The sequence below is a fragment of the Vollenhovia emeryi genome, unplaced genomic scaffold (genome assembly GCF_000949405.1).
Source record: "Vollenhovia emeryi isolate VEMERY1.0 unplaced genomic scaffold, V.emery_V1.0 DF939138.1, whole genome shotgun sequence".
Classification (NCBI taxonomy): Eukaryota; Metazoa; Arthropoda; class Insecta; order Hymenoptera; family Formicidae; genus Vollenhovia; species Vollenhovia emeryi.
The window spans coordinates 2,280,479-2,299,688 of NW_011967228.1; the positions used below are offsets into that span (position 1 = coordinate 2,280,479).

Here is a 19,210-nt window from a genome sequence, read left to right on the forward strand (position 1 = left end):
GGGCATTACTTTATCTTATTATCTCATGTTTATTTGTCTTGTTTGATCTCATTTTAACTTATTTTATTTATAATGCCCCAGCAATGCCTAATGCTCGAACTAATGCCCAGTAATGCCGCAAATCTGTACACCACAGTGTCCACAGTGCCCTCAGCGGTTTTCCCCTCGCCCTTCGTGTACAAGATGTACCAGTTGTCAGGTGTCTACTGTAAAATTTGGAGAACATTCTCGGTGCACTTCGACGAAAGTTATGCTCATAAAACGTAAAGGTGATATACTTTGGCCGGTGCTGCATATGTCTAAGCCCATTTTCGACAAAAGATGAGTTGAAGTTCGTTTCTTCTGCAAATTTTTATCTTTTTAATCTGTGCTGTGCCCGAAAAAAAAACCGGCGCGCAGGACAACGTGGAAAACAGTATATATAAATTCACATTTTAGATTCTAATTAAGGCGCTCTCGCTTTGATTTATATCATAATGTTCCTATTTGCCATTATTTTTTTATCTTTTTAATTGGACATTTTTGTCTTGTTTTTTTAGCGAACTTGTACCTTTTAAAAAACGGCTCGTATATCGACGCTTAAAAGAATTAAAAATGGAACATTTGTAAACTGAATAAAATAAATGAATACAACCAATGCGTATATACATTTTAAAAGGTATCCATTAGTGGCTAAGTAGATTTGCACTCGTTCACATCGCGTATTTCGCTTATCAAAAAAATATAATTTTTAGCAGATGTAAATCAATTTATATTTAACTTCGACGATTTATATTTAAACTCGAATACTTGTATTAGGCATTTGTACACTCGATATCGGCGGCAAATTACTTGATAAAATAATTTGCAAAATTCGATACTTTTCCATTTTTTCGCCGGAAACTCTCCGCGTTAGGTGCGAAAACGGGCGGGTAGGCAGATAGGTGCACTCTATTCTCTCGTGGCGACCGTAATGTCAAGTTAATCCGAGTGCATACGATATAACGCACGTGTTCGATAGTAAAACATCGGCCGCGTGCTCTCGGAGGTGGAGCGAGGCAGAAAAGGACGTGAAGAAGAAGCGGATGCAGAAAGGGAACGAGCGAACGCACGTCTGGGAATCTAAAACGGGCCGCGCCGTGTCGGTCGGTGCGACGTCCCGTTATTGTTACGGGATGCCAAAATTACCGAATGTCCAGGAAAACACGCGGGGACAACCGGGAGCTAAGACTAAAAGGACGGGGAAACGGAACGCGGCGCGCCGGCGATCCGTAAATTTAGCGCTGGCAGGAGGATATAGGACGCGCATTTCGTGGCTGAGAAAACAGATCTAATCGTAAGTTCACAAGTGCGTACGAAATGTCCGTGTCGCTATTTCGAAAGGCGGTAAAAGCCGAGCGAAAAAAACGCTCGAAAATAAAGGAACCCCCTCCCCTCTTTTTCTATCAGCTATTAATGGATATTAGTCATTTTTATAGATAATAATAATTTTATAGATATAGATATTAATAATTTTTCCCACCCTATGTTTTACATATTAATTAATTTTATTGCACATAAATACAATCAATATAAATATTTCGTTTATTCATTGTACAAAAGATGAACACCACGACGAAATTTTAATAAAAGTTTTATAACATAAAAATATTAATACTTTGCACTTGTTATAATTTTACTTTTTATTTCCCTTTTCTTCTCATTTATCACTATTTATCTAATAGCGAATTCGGCAGCAATGTGCGTACTGAGTGCACACTAAGGCTCGTTTACAGTCAATTTTTATATTAAAGAATCGTCTTAAATATTACTTGAAATATTTCGCAGCCAGTAAAATGTTCTGTATAGCATCAAGACGGACTATTTTTAGCTAAATACTCTTTGAACATGTATTTAAGCAAAGTTAAATGTAAAAATTGACTATAAACAGGCCTTAGTGTGCACTCAGTGCAAGCAATTGAATTCGCTGTAAGTAGTGAATTTGGAAATTTAATCATTTATGACATATCATGTAATTTTATACTACTAAAACTTCCCAAAATTATTTTTGATATACTGTATCATCGTGGTGTTCTCTAAAAAATATATAATATTTTTTGCGTCTCCTACAAGTCTTATATTATACAATAATTATCTCTATTACATAATCTTTGTATGTACGAATGCACATAAATTGAATACGTTGTCCAGTATTCATTTATTAATTTTCCAATCCACAAAAACACACGTTTATTTGCAGAATTTGCGTTCTTAAATTCTAATGTGCATTGTATAATATAATACATAGAGCTAATGCAATTTTTGTATCGGATCCTTCACCTCGATTTAAAATAAAAGTTAATTTACCACTCACCGACACGACGCGCAGCAGCGGAGTTGCAGTCTGCACTGTAAAATACAAAAATATGATTATTATAGAATAATTGTTAAAAAAACGAAATTATTGCATTAGATACTTCATATTTTCTTTCAACAGATATTTAATAAAATAATTACAGAGTACTTAAAAAAAGTCTCCCTTTTAAATATAAACTCCCAAAATTTTTCAACGTGCGTTTTGCATGTAACTCTTATTAAAAAATCATTGAATAAATCAGACAAATAGGCAGTAGACGCTTAATTCCGCAAATAACATATAAGATATATATATATATATATATAAAACTTACCTCGCGGTTGCTCCGCCGTTGCCCGATGCCTCCCGGGCCGCCTCCTCCTCTCAGATCTCCTTGTTGCACACAATATTCACACGATATTCACTCGCGAAAATGATTAAGGATCGCGCGAAATTTCGCGTGACACTTCCGTGCGCGACGTGAAATACCGCGAAACGCACCACGTATTATTAACACACGTCGCGTAACTTTTCGCCACGCAAATCATTCAAACCGGCAACCCGTAGATACATCATGTTGCATTCTCGATTCGGAAGCTATGGATAAATCACTTGGAAATTTGCGTAAAACGCGACGCGGCATCGATGTTCAAACATCTTCGGTAAAGAAGTAGGTTAGGTTAGGTCCGTAGTCCACAACGAAACGATATTTTACGGTCCTTACCGTCAATCAATCTAATCCTTACGCGAAATGAATTACGCAAGCGAAACATCCACCGATAATATGTAACGTCGTGCAATAAACGATTTTCTGTACTGCCTGTTCGAGCTGAACAAACTGCGGCACACACCGCAAATACCGAAGCCGCACACTACCACTTTTGTCCGCCTTTTCCCGAAAATAATAAATAAATTTTGAAATCGGCAGATAATTCCAATGCACGACGCGTAAACGAGATGTAATCGCGACAAAGTACCACGATTTACATTCATATTTTAGTCTCGTAAAATATCTACGCTCGTGAAAAGTCGTCGCTTCAACACGCAAATCGTTTCTCGTTCACACAACTTGTGGAAACTCAATAATTAACCAATGAACGTTTTATTACCGTGTTGAACGTGCACAAATTAATAGCGTTTCACTCCCGCACTGGTCGCGATCGCGTCTCGGAAACTGATAACGCGAAAGTAATGCTACGCACGGAGCGACTCTCGCCACTGCTTGCCGGCACGACGTTCGGCGAGCGAGTGGGAAGGCAGCGACCTTCAGGTAAACGATGGCACGCAAAAACATCGTACGTCACCGCGCCGAGTGGAATAGCAACAAAAAAAAAACGTTGAGAATTCGTTGGCCCGCTTAATCGTCGTACGATACCGCGCCGAGTGAAAAACAACAAAAAAACGTTGAGAATTCGTTGACCCGCCTACGTAATAGAAAATTCCGTACTTAATATTTTACATTACTTTGTTCCGCGGCTGTTGCTACGTTTTGCGTATCATTCTGCGGGCTTATTGGTATTGATTAAATTAACGATTAATTCTGTTGAATCGAGTAAATGTTTCGAAAGAAAATTCGTTGTTACTTAAATTCTAATTACTTACTAAGATTTAGAGATTTTACCTCAATAGGTGTATACAATTGTATAATTCTAAATTGCAAATCTTCATTTCCTATGAATCTAAAAGAGAAGTGAAGCACACCGCGCTTCGAGAAAACCCATCGAATGTGTCCATAATTTTATCGGAAAACGTAATCGAAAAAATTAACCATCAGAAACACTACTTCATTGGTTTATCCGATATTTCTCAGTGTACACCGAGAAAAATGTCCGACTAAATATAATCGAATAATACAATTACATAATAACAAACGGATATTGTACATCCGATGAAAAGTGTGATCGGTTTTTCAATCAAATTTCATCGGTAACTGCATTCCATCGGTTGAATTCATAATTTAATCGGAAAAACTATATAATTGGTTTATCCGATGAAAATTTTTCCCAGTGTAGTAAAATGTATGGAAAAATTTAAAATATCTCTCATATAAAATTTTTCGAAATGCCATGTTATCCCGCGATTACTGATTTTCAGGATAAATTTTAAGAGAAAATTCTCTCCCCGTGTGCCTTTTTAAAGAGGAGATTTTCTTCAATGCGAGATACATAATTCAATCGCACCTCAATAAACTAACGTTGCAATTCCATGCCTGATGAACGTAAATAGAAGGTATATTCATTAAGAAAAAAATCGGTAGGCGTTAAGTTCTGCAAAAAGAAACCAATAAATTGCGTTTCGTTTGAAGTTCAACTTTAAGCTGCATAAAATATCTCTGTGTCACGATGCACAATTCGCCTTTACGACGTTGCGTTTATATCTTCGATCGAGCTTCTTCTTCCTACATGGATGACGAACGACTGCCGATCTTTCGCCGGAAGAATCTTGACGCGCAGGAGGAAGGTGGAGGTTTAAAAAAAAGAGTCTCCCTCGTTTCGTCGCGCTTAGTTTGCCCCTTCTTTCCCGCGCGGTTTCCCTCCCCGTTATTTTTTTCCCCTTGGCATCCGCATACCCCATTGCCGTTTATTGGCCAAGAAATTACCTTCTCCCCAGCCGTTGACCTTCGGCCATGGAAGCTACTTGCGGAAGGAACAGCCAACTAACTAGCCGCCGGTCGATAGATCCAGATAATCATTTTAATGCTTTACCTCGGCTAAATAGACCGATAATGTTGTAATGGTACGATAATCGCGGAATGAAAAGGTTTGCTTTCATTATTGTAGACCCACAGACGGGAGTTGCCAATAGACTATAACGTCGTTTCGTGTTACATTATGTATCGACAACTCGATATAAAGAGGAACTCCAATTGAATCAAAATGATTTCGTTTCAAATGTAGAGCTAAAAATAAACGTAACTGTAAAACATGTACGCGAATTTAATAAACTGCAAACACAACATATAATGTATATCTATAATAAGTGATAAATAAATTATTGATTCTATCTTCTATTGCTGTCTTTTTTCCCCCCAGAGCACCGCACAATAAGATATCGCAGTTTTTCCGGATTAATTTATGAGCAATAAGCGTGGGACTAAATCAAATTTCTGAAGCGTTATATTTCGGCCGTTTTGCTAGCGAAATGAGCTCCCCCTGCGATTACCGTTATTATATAACATCAATTACGTCATCTGCGGCCCGCATTCTGCGCAATATGTCATTCGCAGGCATATTAATGAGATAGGATTTATTCAAATCCTCGTCAGAAACATAAGCCTTAATCGAATCAATGGCAATCCCGGTAGACGGAAAGATGACAGACCTAATCGATAGGATTTTTGCGGTGAGATCTTAATTTCGTTAATGGGGAAAAAAACACAGCTACAACATAATCTCACAAAATCTTGCAAAAGTTAACAGGATCGGAATATTTTTAACGTACATAATTTTCCGACGGGCAATTGCATTTTCCATCTTCTTATTACTCTGGGAAAAAAGACAGTTAGCAACCCATTTTGGGGCCTACAATTAGTAATCGAATTATTTGGATTGTTCGTAGCTTTACTCTGGGAAAAATTTTGACCGTCTTTTTCGTAGTTAAGGCCTTTGCACGTAAAAAAGCATTAACCGTAACCGTAATTTTAGTCCATAACCTACGGACCCTACGTAATTTTAGTCCGTAACCTTAGGAATTTTACTTGGGTTGCTCCATCTGTCTGTACGTGTTGAAAACTACGATTACGGACTAAAATTACGGTTACGGTTAACGCTTTTTTACGTGCAAAGGCCTTTAAGGTTACTGAATATCGACAGAACTAATTGAGAGAATTGATTAGTATTACTTAAAAACCTTGGATATAGATAGTAAGATTCGTAAAAGATTAGAGTAACGAACAATCCAAATAATTCGATTACTAATTGTGGGCCCGAAAATGGGTTGCTGTCTTTGTTTCCCCCCAGAGTACCAAATCGTAATTCGTAAGTTATTTTTGCCCTCTCCTCTCGTGCAAACTTGGCGTTATTCGTCGGGCGATATACATGTAAATTACGATACGCCATTTATTCAACAGTTCCGTCGTCAATCTTGTCGGTGAAACTTGGAGTAATCTCATACGGCACGTGTAGTCACAACGAGAGTATTAACTCTCTGAATGGAGTCCATAGAGAATTATTTAACAACGTGTATCTCAGATAGAAAAGTGGAGGGAGAAGGAGAGAATAATGCATAGAATCGTGAATGCTATTATCTCCGTTTCTATTATTGACGCAGTAGCCCGATCCACTTTTGATATGACCAAATAATTCGTTCGCTTTAATAAACATGTGGCCGAGCTTTGCGCGACTCCTAAATAATATTACGGTAAATACGCGGAGTTTATTGTTTCGGATAATAATGTAAAATACACAAACGGTTTGAAACTTTACTAACTTTGAAACTCTAATATCAATCTCTCTCGCTGTCTCCACGCACGATTGCGGGAATGGTCGAACGCTTATCGGCATGTAGGTGATATCAGGTCGGAGATATCGGGGTTCGTGCGCGGAGGCGAGATCTTAAATACAGTTTCGCGCGTCATTTCCCGATGACGCGGCCGAAACAATGCCGATCAGGATTATTCGATTAAACATGGAGGCGGGCGTAGATCGTATCGATGAACGATCGCCCGGAGTAATGCCAGCCGCTGGACATGGGCCTCGGATCGACCTAATAAACCGGAAACCTAATGCGGTTCAACCTAATAAACCGGAATTACCGGTATTAGGTGTCGGATCGACCGGTGTATCGCGCGTCCGGCTTCTCGGCAATAATGCGAATTTGAATTGATCCGGGGCGGCGTGTTGCAGCGTAGCGCGCTGCGCCGTGCACCGCCCCGCGGACTGCAGAATGCACGCCGAGGGAAGATCGATGCGAATTCATTGCATTACGAAGCGCCACGTCGTTTCCGCCGCAGGGACTGCGCGAACACAGATATTACACGGCTTAAAACAATTAGCAAAGCGCTTCTCTAAACGGCAAGTATCGGGTGTGCGTTTCGAGGGAATTTACCCGAGAGTATTCGATTATTCAGTGGATGCGATTTACGTAAATACGATATTTTATTCTCAACTGCTGGCACTTAGTCTATTCACGCAGATCCCTGCGACGAGTGATCGACTAATCGACGAACGTCCCACGTTCGCTGGCGTACAACAGGTTTAATTACGGAACGTTCAATATTAAAACTTATATTAATAAGCTCCGGTAATGATAATTGATCGCCCGACAGTTAATCGTGATTACTTTACACCCATAGAAAAAATTCCGGATCCAATGCTATTATACTTGAATGTATTATAAAATAGGATCGATATAGCGTCAATCATATCTATTATATAGAAAGGAATATTTTAATCTTAAATGAAAAATTCTACAATCTAGAATCGTCTTTTGTCGAATATTGTGGTGCCAACTTCGTGCGTCATAAGACGGAGGGAAAATTTATTCTAAACGCAAGAATATATAAAGTTACTCTTGTCTCAATATAGTAAGTCAATCTTTTTTAATTCGATAGAGGAGAATAAGAATTCTTGATTTTATTTCGATATTGTCTTATTTTTATACTAAACGAGGTTGTGAGAAATATAAATGCGTCAAGAATATTTTTCGTCTCGGTAACAGAAATCCTTTCTGTGTTGCTGCTAAAGACACACAATTCCTCAGCGATCTATGGTTACAGAAACAGTTGATGAAATGTGGCTTCCAAAGATTTTGAAGAAACAATTGTTCATTATCATAAACAGTCCAGGGAGAGTTTTGCACGTAGGTTTCTGTACCGCGTTGCGAAATAACGAGTCCCCTTTCGCCCCATAAGCACGAATCGGTCGGGAAAATTCGGACGGGAGACCCGCCCTTCAATTTCCCATTGCCCGACGGAACGCTCGAAACTTACTCGTAATGCTCGATCGATTTCATTAGCCCGGAAGCATAAGTGCCACGGCAAAAACGGATCAGCATGCGGACATTTTCGCGATCGGAGTGGCGATTTTCCTCACGCCGAACGGATGCAAAATACCGAAGCGACGCGGGGCGACGCGGCGCGGCGCGTCGCGTCGCGGCGCGTGCGAGGCCGATGGCGAAATAATCGAGAACCGCCTGTCGCATCGCCGAACAAAAGAGATATTTCACCGTCCGACAAATTCCCTCGCTAAATGGGCGCGCGTTCAAAAAAAAAAAAAATAGCGGGACTGTGGCGGCGTCGGCGGCGGCGCGGGGGACAAGGAGCACGAAAATAAAAAGCACGGGCCGACCCGATGTGCGAAAGCGTGCGCGCATGGCTGGGCAAATTAAAAACTCGTCCCGGCGCGTCGGAGCCGCGCGATAAATACAATAATAATTAGCGGAGCCTGCGAGGACGGATCTGCTGCCATTAATGAAGGGTAATTATCGGGGATTTTTAAATACGAGACTGCCAAGCCGTGCGTCGTCCCGCCCCTCGCGCAATTAACGTACCTCTGCGTGCAACTTTTACGTTCGCGCGGTCTTCCCTTGCTTATTTACCGTTACTTATCGAGTGTCTCGTTAATATGTATGGGAAATACGCAGTGATTAACGCCGATGGTACATTAATCCGTGAAACATTTTAGAGGCATTACTTTGCACGTGCTCTTCTGCCGATAAATACAGCGATAAATAAAGTGAGATATCAATGACTGCTGCACGTGGTGCTTTATAGCGAACTCGGTTGCTTGCACTAGTGCGCACTGAGTGCACACTTAGGCTAGTTTACAGTCAATTCTTACATTTGAGAATCATGTTAAATGTTTCCTGAGATATTTCATTGCCAGTGAAATGATCTGTGCAGCATCCACGCGGATCATTTTTGGGCTAAATACTCTTTGAACGTGTATTTAAGACAAAGTTATAAAAATTGACTATAAACTGGCCTTAGTGTACACTCAGTGCGAGCAATCGAATTCGCTGTTAGATTTTCCTCTCAATTATATCCATCGCACCGGACCTGGGCGTCGAAAAAGAATTTGGGAATTTTACGTGGTACCCTTTCGCTAGATGGCGACCGGCAAAATCAGCTCTTTTTCCCCGTCCACGAATAGAACTCGTAAACCGGACAGATGGCCCGATTTGTCTTGTATTTTTGGGTCGAACGATCCTCCGCCGTGATATCTTTTTTTAATGGAGAAAAGGGAGGCGAGGCAAATGATCGCTGGCACGGTTCCAGAGGACGGGACGACTCGGCCGCGCGAATTCTTTCATTTCATTTTGCGCGCATTACCGATCGCAATCATTTATCACGGAGCAGAAAAGTAGACTACGAGACGCTCGGTGCAACAGCAACTCAAGATTTCCAATTTTTACCTGATAAATGCTAAACCGTGCCCCAAATGTTCGCTGCACGCAATAGATATGCCTTTTAACGTGCATTTTATTCCATGTTTCACAATTTTGCGTCCTAAAAATGTTTTTTTAATTATAATTCGATTATAACAAAGGGAGACTTTTAGGATCGACGAGTCGATCGATCAACTATTTTGGAAAGGAATTTTACTGAAAAACTTGTATTTTCCATCAATCATCCCTGCGTTTTGTCCCCCCCGGACAGCAAAAACGTAGTGCCACTGTTTAAAATCGTCGTTGTTTGTTCCTCGGAAATTTCGGAAGCGCGCTGGATAAAGCTTGCGGGGTCACGATTCCCGAAACAACGAAACGTGTACGAGAGACCGAGTAAAGGGAAGAATTATTAGCGCCGGCGCATACAGGCGAGCGAAAAAGGAATAAACACGTGCAATAAAGGCGAGTCGCGTAATACGAAGCAATAATCTACGAATTTTGTATTGCATGGCGTAAAACAAGTGGACGGTATTTATCGCGATACGTAATCTCGTCGAAGCCGGCATATAGCTGGTCTTTTTATCGTCGTATGAAAAAAAAACAAGAATAATAATTCCACGTCTCACCGAATGGCACAATAACGGCGCTTTACGGCCGTTCGTTTCGATCCGGTGTGGCGAACGTAATAATCGGATGTATACAGGGTGAGTCTTTCCATATCCGACAAAATTTTTGAGAAAGTAGAACGGATCGAGATAAATGGAAAAGTCCTGTACCATTTTGCAATTTTCGTAATAGTTAACGAATAATTAATTATTAAAAATCGTTGTCTTAGGCCGGCCTACCGCCCAATTCGAGCGCGTGGCAAGATGTGACCGCCCGGCGATCGATATTGCTATGCGCACATCTCGCCACGCGCTTGAATTGGGCGATAGGCCGGCCTAAGACAACGATTTTTAATAATTAATTACTCGTTAAGTATTACGAAAATTACAAAATGGTACAGGACTTTTCCGTTCATCTCGATCCGTTCTACCTTCTCAAAAATTTTGTCGGATATGGAAAGACTCACCCTGTATACATATCACACTAGTTTTCCGAATTTTATCTTTCTGAAAATAAATCATATGTGTATACAAGATACCCCCAACTGTCGTGCGATATTTTAACTGCGCGTTGCTACGACGACAAGTCTCAGGGAGACAAATACAGAGCATTCTTATTCGCAACTGCTTCAGCGTTACAATAAAAAAAAAGTTTTAAAGTGATTTTGGAGCCTACGAATTTTATTGATGTAATTTTCGACGGCCAAATTTAAATTAATCCTTTAACTTACGCGTTACTACGATGAAACGTGACAGGTCTCGGGGAGATAAATACAGCATTCTTTTCGCAACTGCTTCAGCGTTACAATAAAAAAAAGTTTTAAAGAGATCTTGGAGCCTGCGAATTTTATTGATATAATTTTCGACGGCCACATTTAAATTAATTCTCTAACTTACGCGTTACTACGATGAAGCGTGACAAGTCTCAGGGAGATAAATACAGCATTCGTTTTTCACAACTGCTTCGGCGTTACAATAAAAAAAAAGTTTTAAAGAGATCCTGGATGCTACGAATTTTATTGATATAATTTGGTATAATTTACGACGGCCAAATTAAAAATAATTCAATTTAATTCAAAATAATTCCACGTTATTACGACTTAAGCTCTTACGAGTAGGGGTTTAGTAAACTGGGGTTTAATAAACTCCATCTCCATCGTGCTACATATTTTCACCTTAGTAGCACTGGATTAATATTCATCTGTCCCATTTGTCTTTCGTATTGTGTAAAAAATACACGGCGATACATACATTGAATGGCAAAATTTCCGACATTTGTTATTCAGCTTAGAAGCTCTCAAGACAGCTCGCTGTTGGCGTATATTCGCATAGTTCTCGGCAAATACGTTTCTCGAGGGAGCGGAACGTTTCGCTTCGGGAGTAAAAAAGTTTTCAACGAGCAAGTACGAGGAGTAGATACTCGTGGCGATGCCCGGCGAAAACCGCGCCTTCGAGACGAAGAAAGGAGGAAAGGGCCACCGGAGGGGGGCAGGCACCGTTCTCGGATTCCTGCGAACGCAAATGCCCACCGAAAGCTAACCATCGCGCGGCTGAAACACGCGTTCGTGCACGCGCGTGTAACGGCCAAGGCGTGTGCAACACGCTCGTGTACAGCACGCTCGTGTACACGCGATAGTTTGTCACAGTCAAGCGCTCGCTAAGTATGCGAGACCATTTGTCTCTGATCTTCTATTCTGGAAACAGACCGTCATTCTACGCTCGCCGCAAACAGAATTAAATGTTTCTAGTTCGTGCTTCCCGCTCCTCCTATCTGTCCCCATTCTTTATCTTACGCCCGTCGGTTTCCACGACCGAGCGGGAAACACGAAAATTTCGGTACCCCGGGATCAGGCAGCTGTTACAGCAGCGACACGGCGGATGTAAGTGAATGATGACGGGTCTGTACCCACGTTAAATTTTACTGAAATATGTATGTCGTAAGCCCCTCGGCTCGTCACTTTTATCAGTTTTATTACAACCCGTCTCTCTGTCTCCCTCCCACCGCGATATCCGTAATTCTCGTGCAACACGTCTATCTCCAGCGTCGCTTAATATGTTAAGCTATCTAATTGAAGTGGGGACAGGTTGCAAAATTTAAATTATCGCGAAGCGTGAGCTATATAAGTCGGACGACAATCTCAAAAATAATTTATAACGGCCTGTAACTTATTTAAATGATATAAAAATCAAAGACAATGCAATTAAACTGTTATAGCTATTCGTACGCGACTGACCACTTTCAGACGTATTGGAAACGTCTTTTAAACAAAGGGAAAATTTATTTAAAAAGTCGTCCAGACTGGCAAAAAGTGATCTGTATTTAAGTCACGACGTTTCGACCCGAGGGGGAAACCACTGAAGGCATTGTGGTGTACAGATTTGCGGCATTACTGGGCATTACTAGGCATTTTTTGGGCATCAAGCCTTGCGGGAGACATTATAAAGATATAATAAGATAATAAGATAAAGTAATGCCCATTGGGCATTAGTGGGCATTGGTGTACAAGATTTTGGTCAGCGGTTTTCCCCCGCGTTTCGACCTCTTTATCGGGTCCTTTTCAAGTGCAAAATGTTGGCTGAAAAAATTAATTTGTGCCGAAACAGAATGAGCTCACGAGTCTGTGGCAGCAAATTCATAACATCATACATGTCTCGAGTGGCCGGTGAATTTTTCGATGTCAATTTCGAAACTTTTCGAGCAGCAACCGTACGTTAGCGGATCTCGAATAAAACACCTTAAAACTTTGCAAATCTAACAGGTTTTCATCTTATTAAATTGCAATTTGCAACAATAATTTGACGTAGTAATAATCTGTAACTTGCAATTACACGTCTAAATATCAATAATGCGTGATTTCTAATTAACGATTGGCATAATAATAATTTGCAATTATTCCATGATTAATATTACGTTTCTATTCGACGTGCAAAACACATACTATCTATTTTATCATAATATACGTTGTGCAAACTATATTGACGCAAAGCATAATGCGAACATTAACTTAATTAAATTTATTATCATTATATGTTTCCCTAATGCGCATTGTATAATATTTAGTTGCCATTTTTTTTATTATCGCTGTAAGTTTCCTAATTTAGTTACGACATAGTTACAGCGAAATTAATTTATTAACAAACTGCATTCGCGCTTATTGGAAATCTATAATATTTGACAAGAAGACGTATATTTTATTGAGTCTGATAGCCATCCTGGAAGAAGATCGTATCCTAGAATATTCCTAGTGCTCTTAACTTGGACAGTTCGCGTCGGTGATCGGAAAATGCGACGTCGTACTCTCTGTAATTTTTGATGGGGTAAGTTTCTATCAGGGATAAATAAAGAAGCGCTTGTCAAGAAGACAGGCGTTTATCTTTCAGGAAGATCGGAGAAAATCGCATATAGGCGAGGCAAACAGCGTCCGCGAGGATAAAAAATGCATCAGCTGAGGAACGAGAAGCGGCAGTCGGGCGGTGAGGATAGGGGAAGAAATACATTTCTCTTGTCTTTCCTATTCTGAAATTTCGCAACATCCATCGTCTTATCGTCTCCGCGGTTACGTGAACTCCTCGCGTTCTGGGACTTGGCTCGCCGAGGAATTTTATCTGACAACTACTTTAGCGAATGGCAAGAGAGAGGGAAAGTCAGGAGCGCGGAAAACTGGCAGAGATAGAGGAAGAAACGGCCGCAAAAAGAGGAGGCGAAGGAGGAAGAGGAAAAAGAAAGGCGAGGGAAGTACAGCCGGGAAAAAGAAAGGGGGCGGACGGTGAAGTTCGAAATGTGACGCGAAACGTGCGACAAGCCGCGTTGCAGTCGACTCGGGTACGGCCCGATCTCTCCCACATTTTCTCTCCCTTCTTTCTTCCCTGCGCCCTTTGTCGCGCCCGAGGGATGCAAGGGCCGCGCTCTAGCGATCTCGTTAACGGGATATGCGGCGCGCGCGCACCGTTCGTCGCGTCGCGCAACGTCTCGCCTTCTGGTTCCCCGGCAAGATCAAAAGGGAGTCGCGGGTCTGTCGCGACGAACAAACGGAGCTTTTCGAGGATGCTGGCCGTGGTATTCGCTTAATTGTATACTTGTGCCTTTCTCTGTACGTGGGGATCTACGCGTCGCCCGCGGCGCAAACCGCTTTATCACGAGATTGTACTCTCCGCCGCGACCAGAATTATCATATCGTCGCCGACCTGCGAGCGATTTGCGTTCGCGATAATTATCAGCCATCCCGTCGCGATTCTAATTCGCTCACGGCGTCTCACCAATTTGACCACCGAGGCATATGATAAATTTCTCGCCATAACAGTATAAAGATGTTGTCTACACGCGTCTTTTTCTCTTTTACTCCATCAGGATTTACGTAACAATATTTCATAATATACTCAATGACGTCGAGTGTATTTTACCGAACGTTGTGCACGCTGTAAAATCTCGTCCCGCCAAGCGGCCTTTACGATACTCGAAAGTAATCACAGCGAAACGCGTGCGAGTTCGCTTAAATTTGCTAATATTAAGATAAGGCAGCGGCGCCAGGCGACGGCGAAAAAGGCGACAAATAGCGAGAGGGAAAATGTAATAAAAAGATAGGAGGTGCCGCGAGAGCACGAGCGAGATAACTAGGACAACGTGTTTATACGCTGTAAATTCGTCACTTGAGATCGTCTACGTCGTCGTCCATGTCGTCGTCGTCGTCGCCGCCGCCACGTTGCCTCGCTAAGTTGAACGGAAACACGCTCGAACGTACGTCCGCACCGTACAAGAATCTACGAGCGCTCGGTCGGGCGACAAAGCCGCTTCGGCTCGTCGCGGTCGCCTCGCCGCGGCCGAGAATCACGCGAGGCCTCCGTTAAAATTCGATCAGATAATGTTGTTTGCGTCACGATTAGGACGATCAAGTTCTTCTTCGGCCGCGGGGTTTTCTTGTTTCTTCCCCTCCTAGCACGGCAACCACGAATTTGTGCGCCGTCGGATGTCAACGTCGACTCGAGGGCGCATAAATTCCCAGTTAATCAAGATCGTTCGACAAGAGCGGGACTCACCCTCGTCCCTCTCGCGAGACGCCACGTTTCCGATCCGAATGCGGGATCGGGTCGGATAACTTTTCTGGGGAAATCGCGCGTCTACACTCGCGAATGTGAGATGGAAGCATGAGCGCGTATTTTACCCGGTCCATTGATCACCGTCGCGAGACAACGCGAAACGATCGAGACGATGACGAAGGTTAAAACAAAATTGGCAAAGTTCGACGGCGCTATTAGTTTCCAAGACTTTTCAAAATCTGTTTGCCCGCCCGCCGATCTATCCGCGCGATCAACGTTTCGTTCTATTTCCTCAATGTTGTAGAGCAATCTCGAGAAGTGCACGAGATTCGCGCTCTTTCGAGATTCAATATTTCTTTCGGCGCGCAACCGAAAGGAGAAGTGACTTCTACGCTTAACATCGCACAAAAATTATAACAGGCAAATATTTTCAGAGCTATTTGAGATGTCAAACAGCGATTGCAGGTGTATTTCCATGTTTTCATGCAACAATCTAAAAGCAAACACTGGGGGCGAAGTTTACTTAAATTTATAGTCGAGCAAATATGAAAAAAAAATACATATGCGAGATGCATTTACGATATAAAGTTGGCGGGGTTGGAGATTCCCAAAATTTCCTCGGGCGACAACGCGAATAATTTTCCAGTGTCTACCTGACAATGATTTTAACGTGGCGGTAACAATCTATTAAATTAAAAATTCACAAGCTCCCTGACAGCGAATTGCGAGAGAAGCGGGTTATTCCCTCGGAATTTCCTATGTGTCAAGTAATTGATATTCGAGCAAAAATTCTCAATCCGATTCTTCATCACGATTTTCTACTTTAACGCTGCGTTGCATAATTCACTGCCTTTCTTTAAACGATTAACCAAGAGCTCCACCATAATTAAAGGGCTGGGACGTTTTTAGTTCGCACCGCATGTGGAATACCATGAGCGGTGGACCGATAGAATTAACGATAAGTAATGAACGATCGCGCCTCGGGAGTATTTATCACCCGAGAGAGAGAGAGAGAAAGAGAGAGAATGGGCGCATCTTGAAAAAGGTTGGAGACCACTGATCCAGCGTCGTATCGATCGAACGCGTTCTACGAAGTGCGACGGAGGATTTACCGTCATTGGCGAGTCGCGAGGATCGTAGGACAATTTGTCCAGCGCTCGCCCGTACATTCTAGTGCGCCGAGTTTCTCTCGGATGCAGCGGACCTTCGCGCATAATAGTTTTCCAGGAACGTATACGGCGGAAGTTTGCTGTCCGTGAGACTACTCCAAGTTGCTCTCCTCTCTCTCTCCCTCGCTCTCTCTCTCTCTCTCTCTGTGTCTACGTTCCCCTAACAACTATTTGCTTTCCTGGTGACCTTAATCTAGGAAATGGTCACTAAGAGGCGTTCTCTCTACAAATGCAGCCAGAGAAGAGACATGACCAGAACGAAGGCGAGAAACATAGAAAGAGGAAGAGGGAGAAAGAGGGAGGGGGTCCAAGGTGGAGTAGATGAGAGAGAGAGAGACGGGTGATACTGGCCGAGGATGAAAGGTGTGGAAATATTTTGCTCATATCGTTATCCCGAGTGCTGCACACACACACACACACACATGCGCACATACGCGCGCATATCCTTTTGTCAACACGCGCGAGGCCGGGCAACCGCGAGTACGAGATCCTCGAAATAAGTCCGCGTATGTACGTGCAAAGTTACAAGTGGCTGAAAGATCGGAAATGCAATATGTTACCCCTTTCCGCCCAAATGTGTGCGCCGCGCCAAGTACTCGCTGCAGGTGGTTTACCTCGCGCGATTTCATCGGGATTCGCGTGTTTTCGAAGAAAAATGTATATATAAAAATCAATATAAAAATGTGTGCAAAATATCGCGCACGGTGTTTCAAACATACGCGGAGAGAGATACCTGTTTTTTTTCCCCCGAAATAGATAAAGTCACTTAATAAACCCTCCATTTCCCCCCCGGCTATCTAAGAAATCTGAAATCGTGCCGCGCCCGAACGCCCTTATTAAATTATCTCTGCAGCGAGAACGCACCGCGCGAAACCTCCTGATTGTCGGAGAGAGGGATGCATGAAATAAACGAAGGAATAACGTGCGATAACGTATTTTCACGCTTGTCGGCGAATGTGCAAATAGCGTGAAATTGACAGTCGGATGCTCCGCGGGGACGGAAATACGCGCTATCTCAAAACTCGAGGCTACAACGGTACGTCTAGCGACGAGTCTCGCAGGGTGGAGGAAAGAGTGGAACCGCGCGACTATTCTCGTGGAAATTCGTCGTAGCCGCGAAAAGGCGGAATTCGTAACGACCATCGTCGCCGTCGCCGGCCTTGTCGTCGTCTTCGTTGGTATCATCGTCATTGTCTTCCCGCCGGCACAAAACGTCGTTCAAGACGAAGGTTTCTTACCTCCTTGCCGGGAGCTGAAGGCGCCGGTGCTTCCTGCGATGATTAGAAGCAGCAGCGGGCTTAATAAGACTCTCGAGGAAAGCGGCATCTTTCCTGTACTCCTCTACACCGGCGCTTGCGCGACGCGGGCTCCTCTTAGCCGACTTCCCTCATCACAGCCTCCCTGTAAGAATAAAAGATAAGGAGTGAGACGCGACACGGGCTCGGTTTCGTCGTCGGCGAAGATGAGTCTCGGACGGATGACGGGCGAGGGACGTCGAGCCGCCGCAGACGCGCATTTACCGGGGTGATTTCGAGGACATTTCCTGACACTCGTTAGGTCCGTGATAAATATATCTCGGAACTGGAACGACCGGTGTCATTAGCGCGGTAGCTCAGCGGTAAAAAGGGTACAACTGAACGCGTGGCGGCATTTTTATCCGCGGCGTGATAATGGTTAATCGATAAAGCATCTGAGATATCAGGACGTGGACGGATCTGCCCTTTTTACCGCGCGCGTCTGCATGCGAAGTCACACTCTGAATAGACATCAGACCTGGCAAGCGGGAAGCGGAACGATTTCGTTCTTGCGCCCGGAAATGGCCAGCGGCTCGTGTTTGGCACGTTGAATGGCACGACGGGAACACGGCGGGTTATCTTTCCCGCCGTGTTTCCTCGGTTTACTTATTTTTCGCCCATTCTTACGTTGGTCGCAAACAGCGAGAGAATACGAGAACGAAGTAGACCCCGAAGGCGAGGACGAGACGGGTCGAGACGTCGGGGGACAGGGGACGCGGACGGCCCCCGAGGCGCGTTGGGTTTCCATTATGCTAAACCGCAAATGGAGTCCTGCGATCGAGTGTCTCTCCGCGGCCGCCCCCGGAGGCGCACAATGGCGCTGGTATAAGGCTCCTAAGGTGTAATGTTACGTAGAAATTAAATTCGCCCGTATTCTCCCCCGTGGTGCACGCGCACGAGACGCCGCCTCTCTTCTTCTCGCCCGCGGATCCCGCGCCCTGACACGTTGCATCCCCCCCGTCACCGCGAATTCGTCACCGGCGTCTCGACGAAAGTACCACGGTGCCCCGCGACACTCGAGCTTTTTACGCGGCGACGCATTCGCGACGTTGACTTTTGCGGTTCCCCGCGTAAAACAGCATGTGGCACGAATCGCGCGGGATATTAATGGGATACGTGTACTCGGTTTATGTACGAGTTAGGACGCGAGTCCAGGTTCTCTTCGACAAATTTTACTTTCTTCCCCATTGAAAACTCAAGAGCGATAAGCTTGTTAAGCTACTTAACATCGCAGAACATTTCTTTAGCGGAAACGTAATTTTTCGTCCGGGTTGGATTTCGATAGCCTCGATATTTCTGAATTTTCCTACACTTTTTCCAACGGTAAACTGTGTGGCGATTACCTGTCGAGTGAGGCTAAGCTTAAAGTTAAGGGGATGCTGGAGTGATTCTGCACTTTCGCACCTTTTGCACTTAAAACTGTCTGTTTCGTGGAAAGATTTGTGTAATACACAAATTAAATGGCAC

The 19,210-nt window shown here is 43.3% G+C and overlaps 1 protein-coding gene across 1 annotated transcript in view; it reads right to left on the reverse strand.

Moving 5' to 3' along the window:
* The window catches only part of LOC105567425, a 262,739-nt gene that overhangs the window by 96,332 nt on the left and 147,197 nt on the right, over window positions 1-19,210 (reverse strand). The window contains exon 3 of the mRNA XM_012022289.1: window positions 17,687-17,849. Coding sequence (XP_011877679.1) covers window positions 17,687-17,774 — 88 coding nt within the window. The 5' untranslated portion in view covers window positions 17,775-17,849. The remainder of the gene's footprint in view (window positions 1-17,686; window positions 17,850-19,210) is intronic.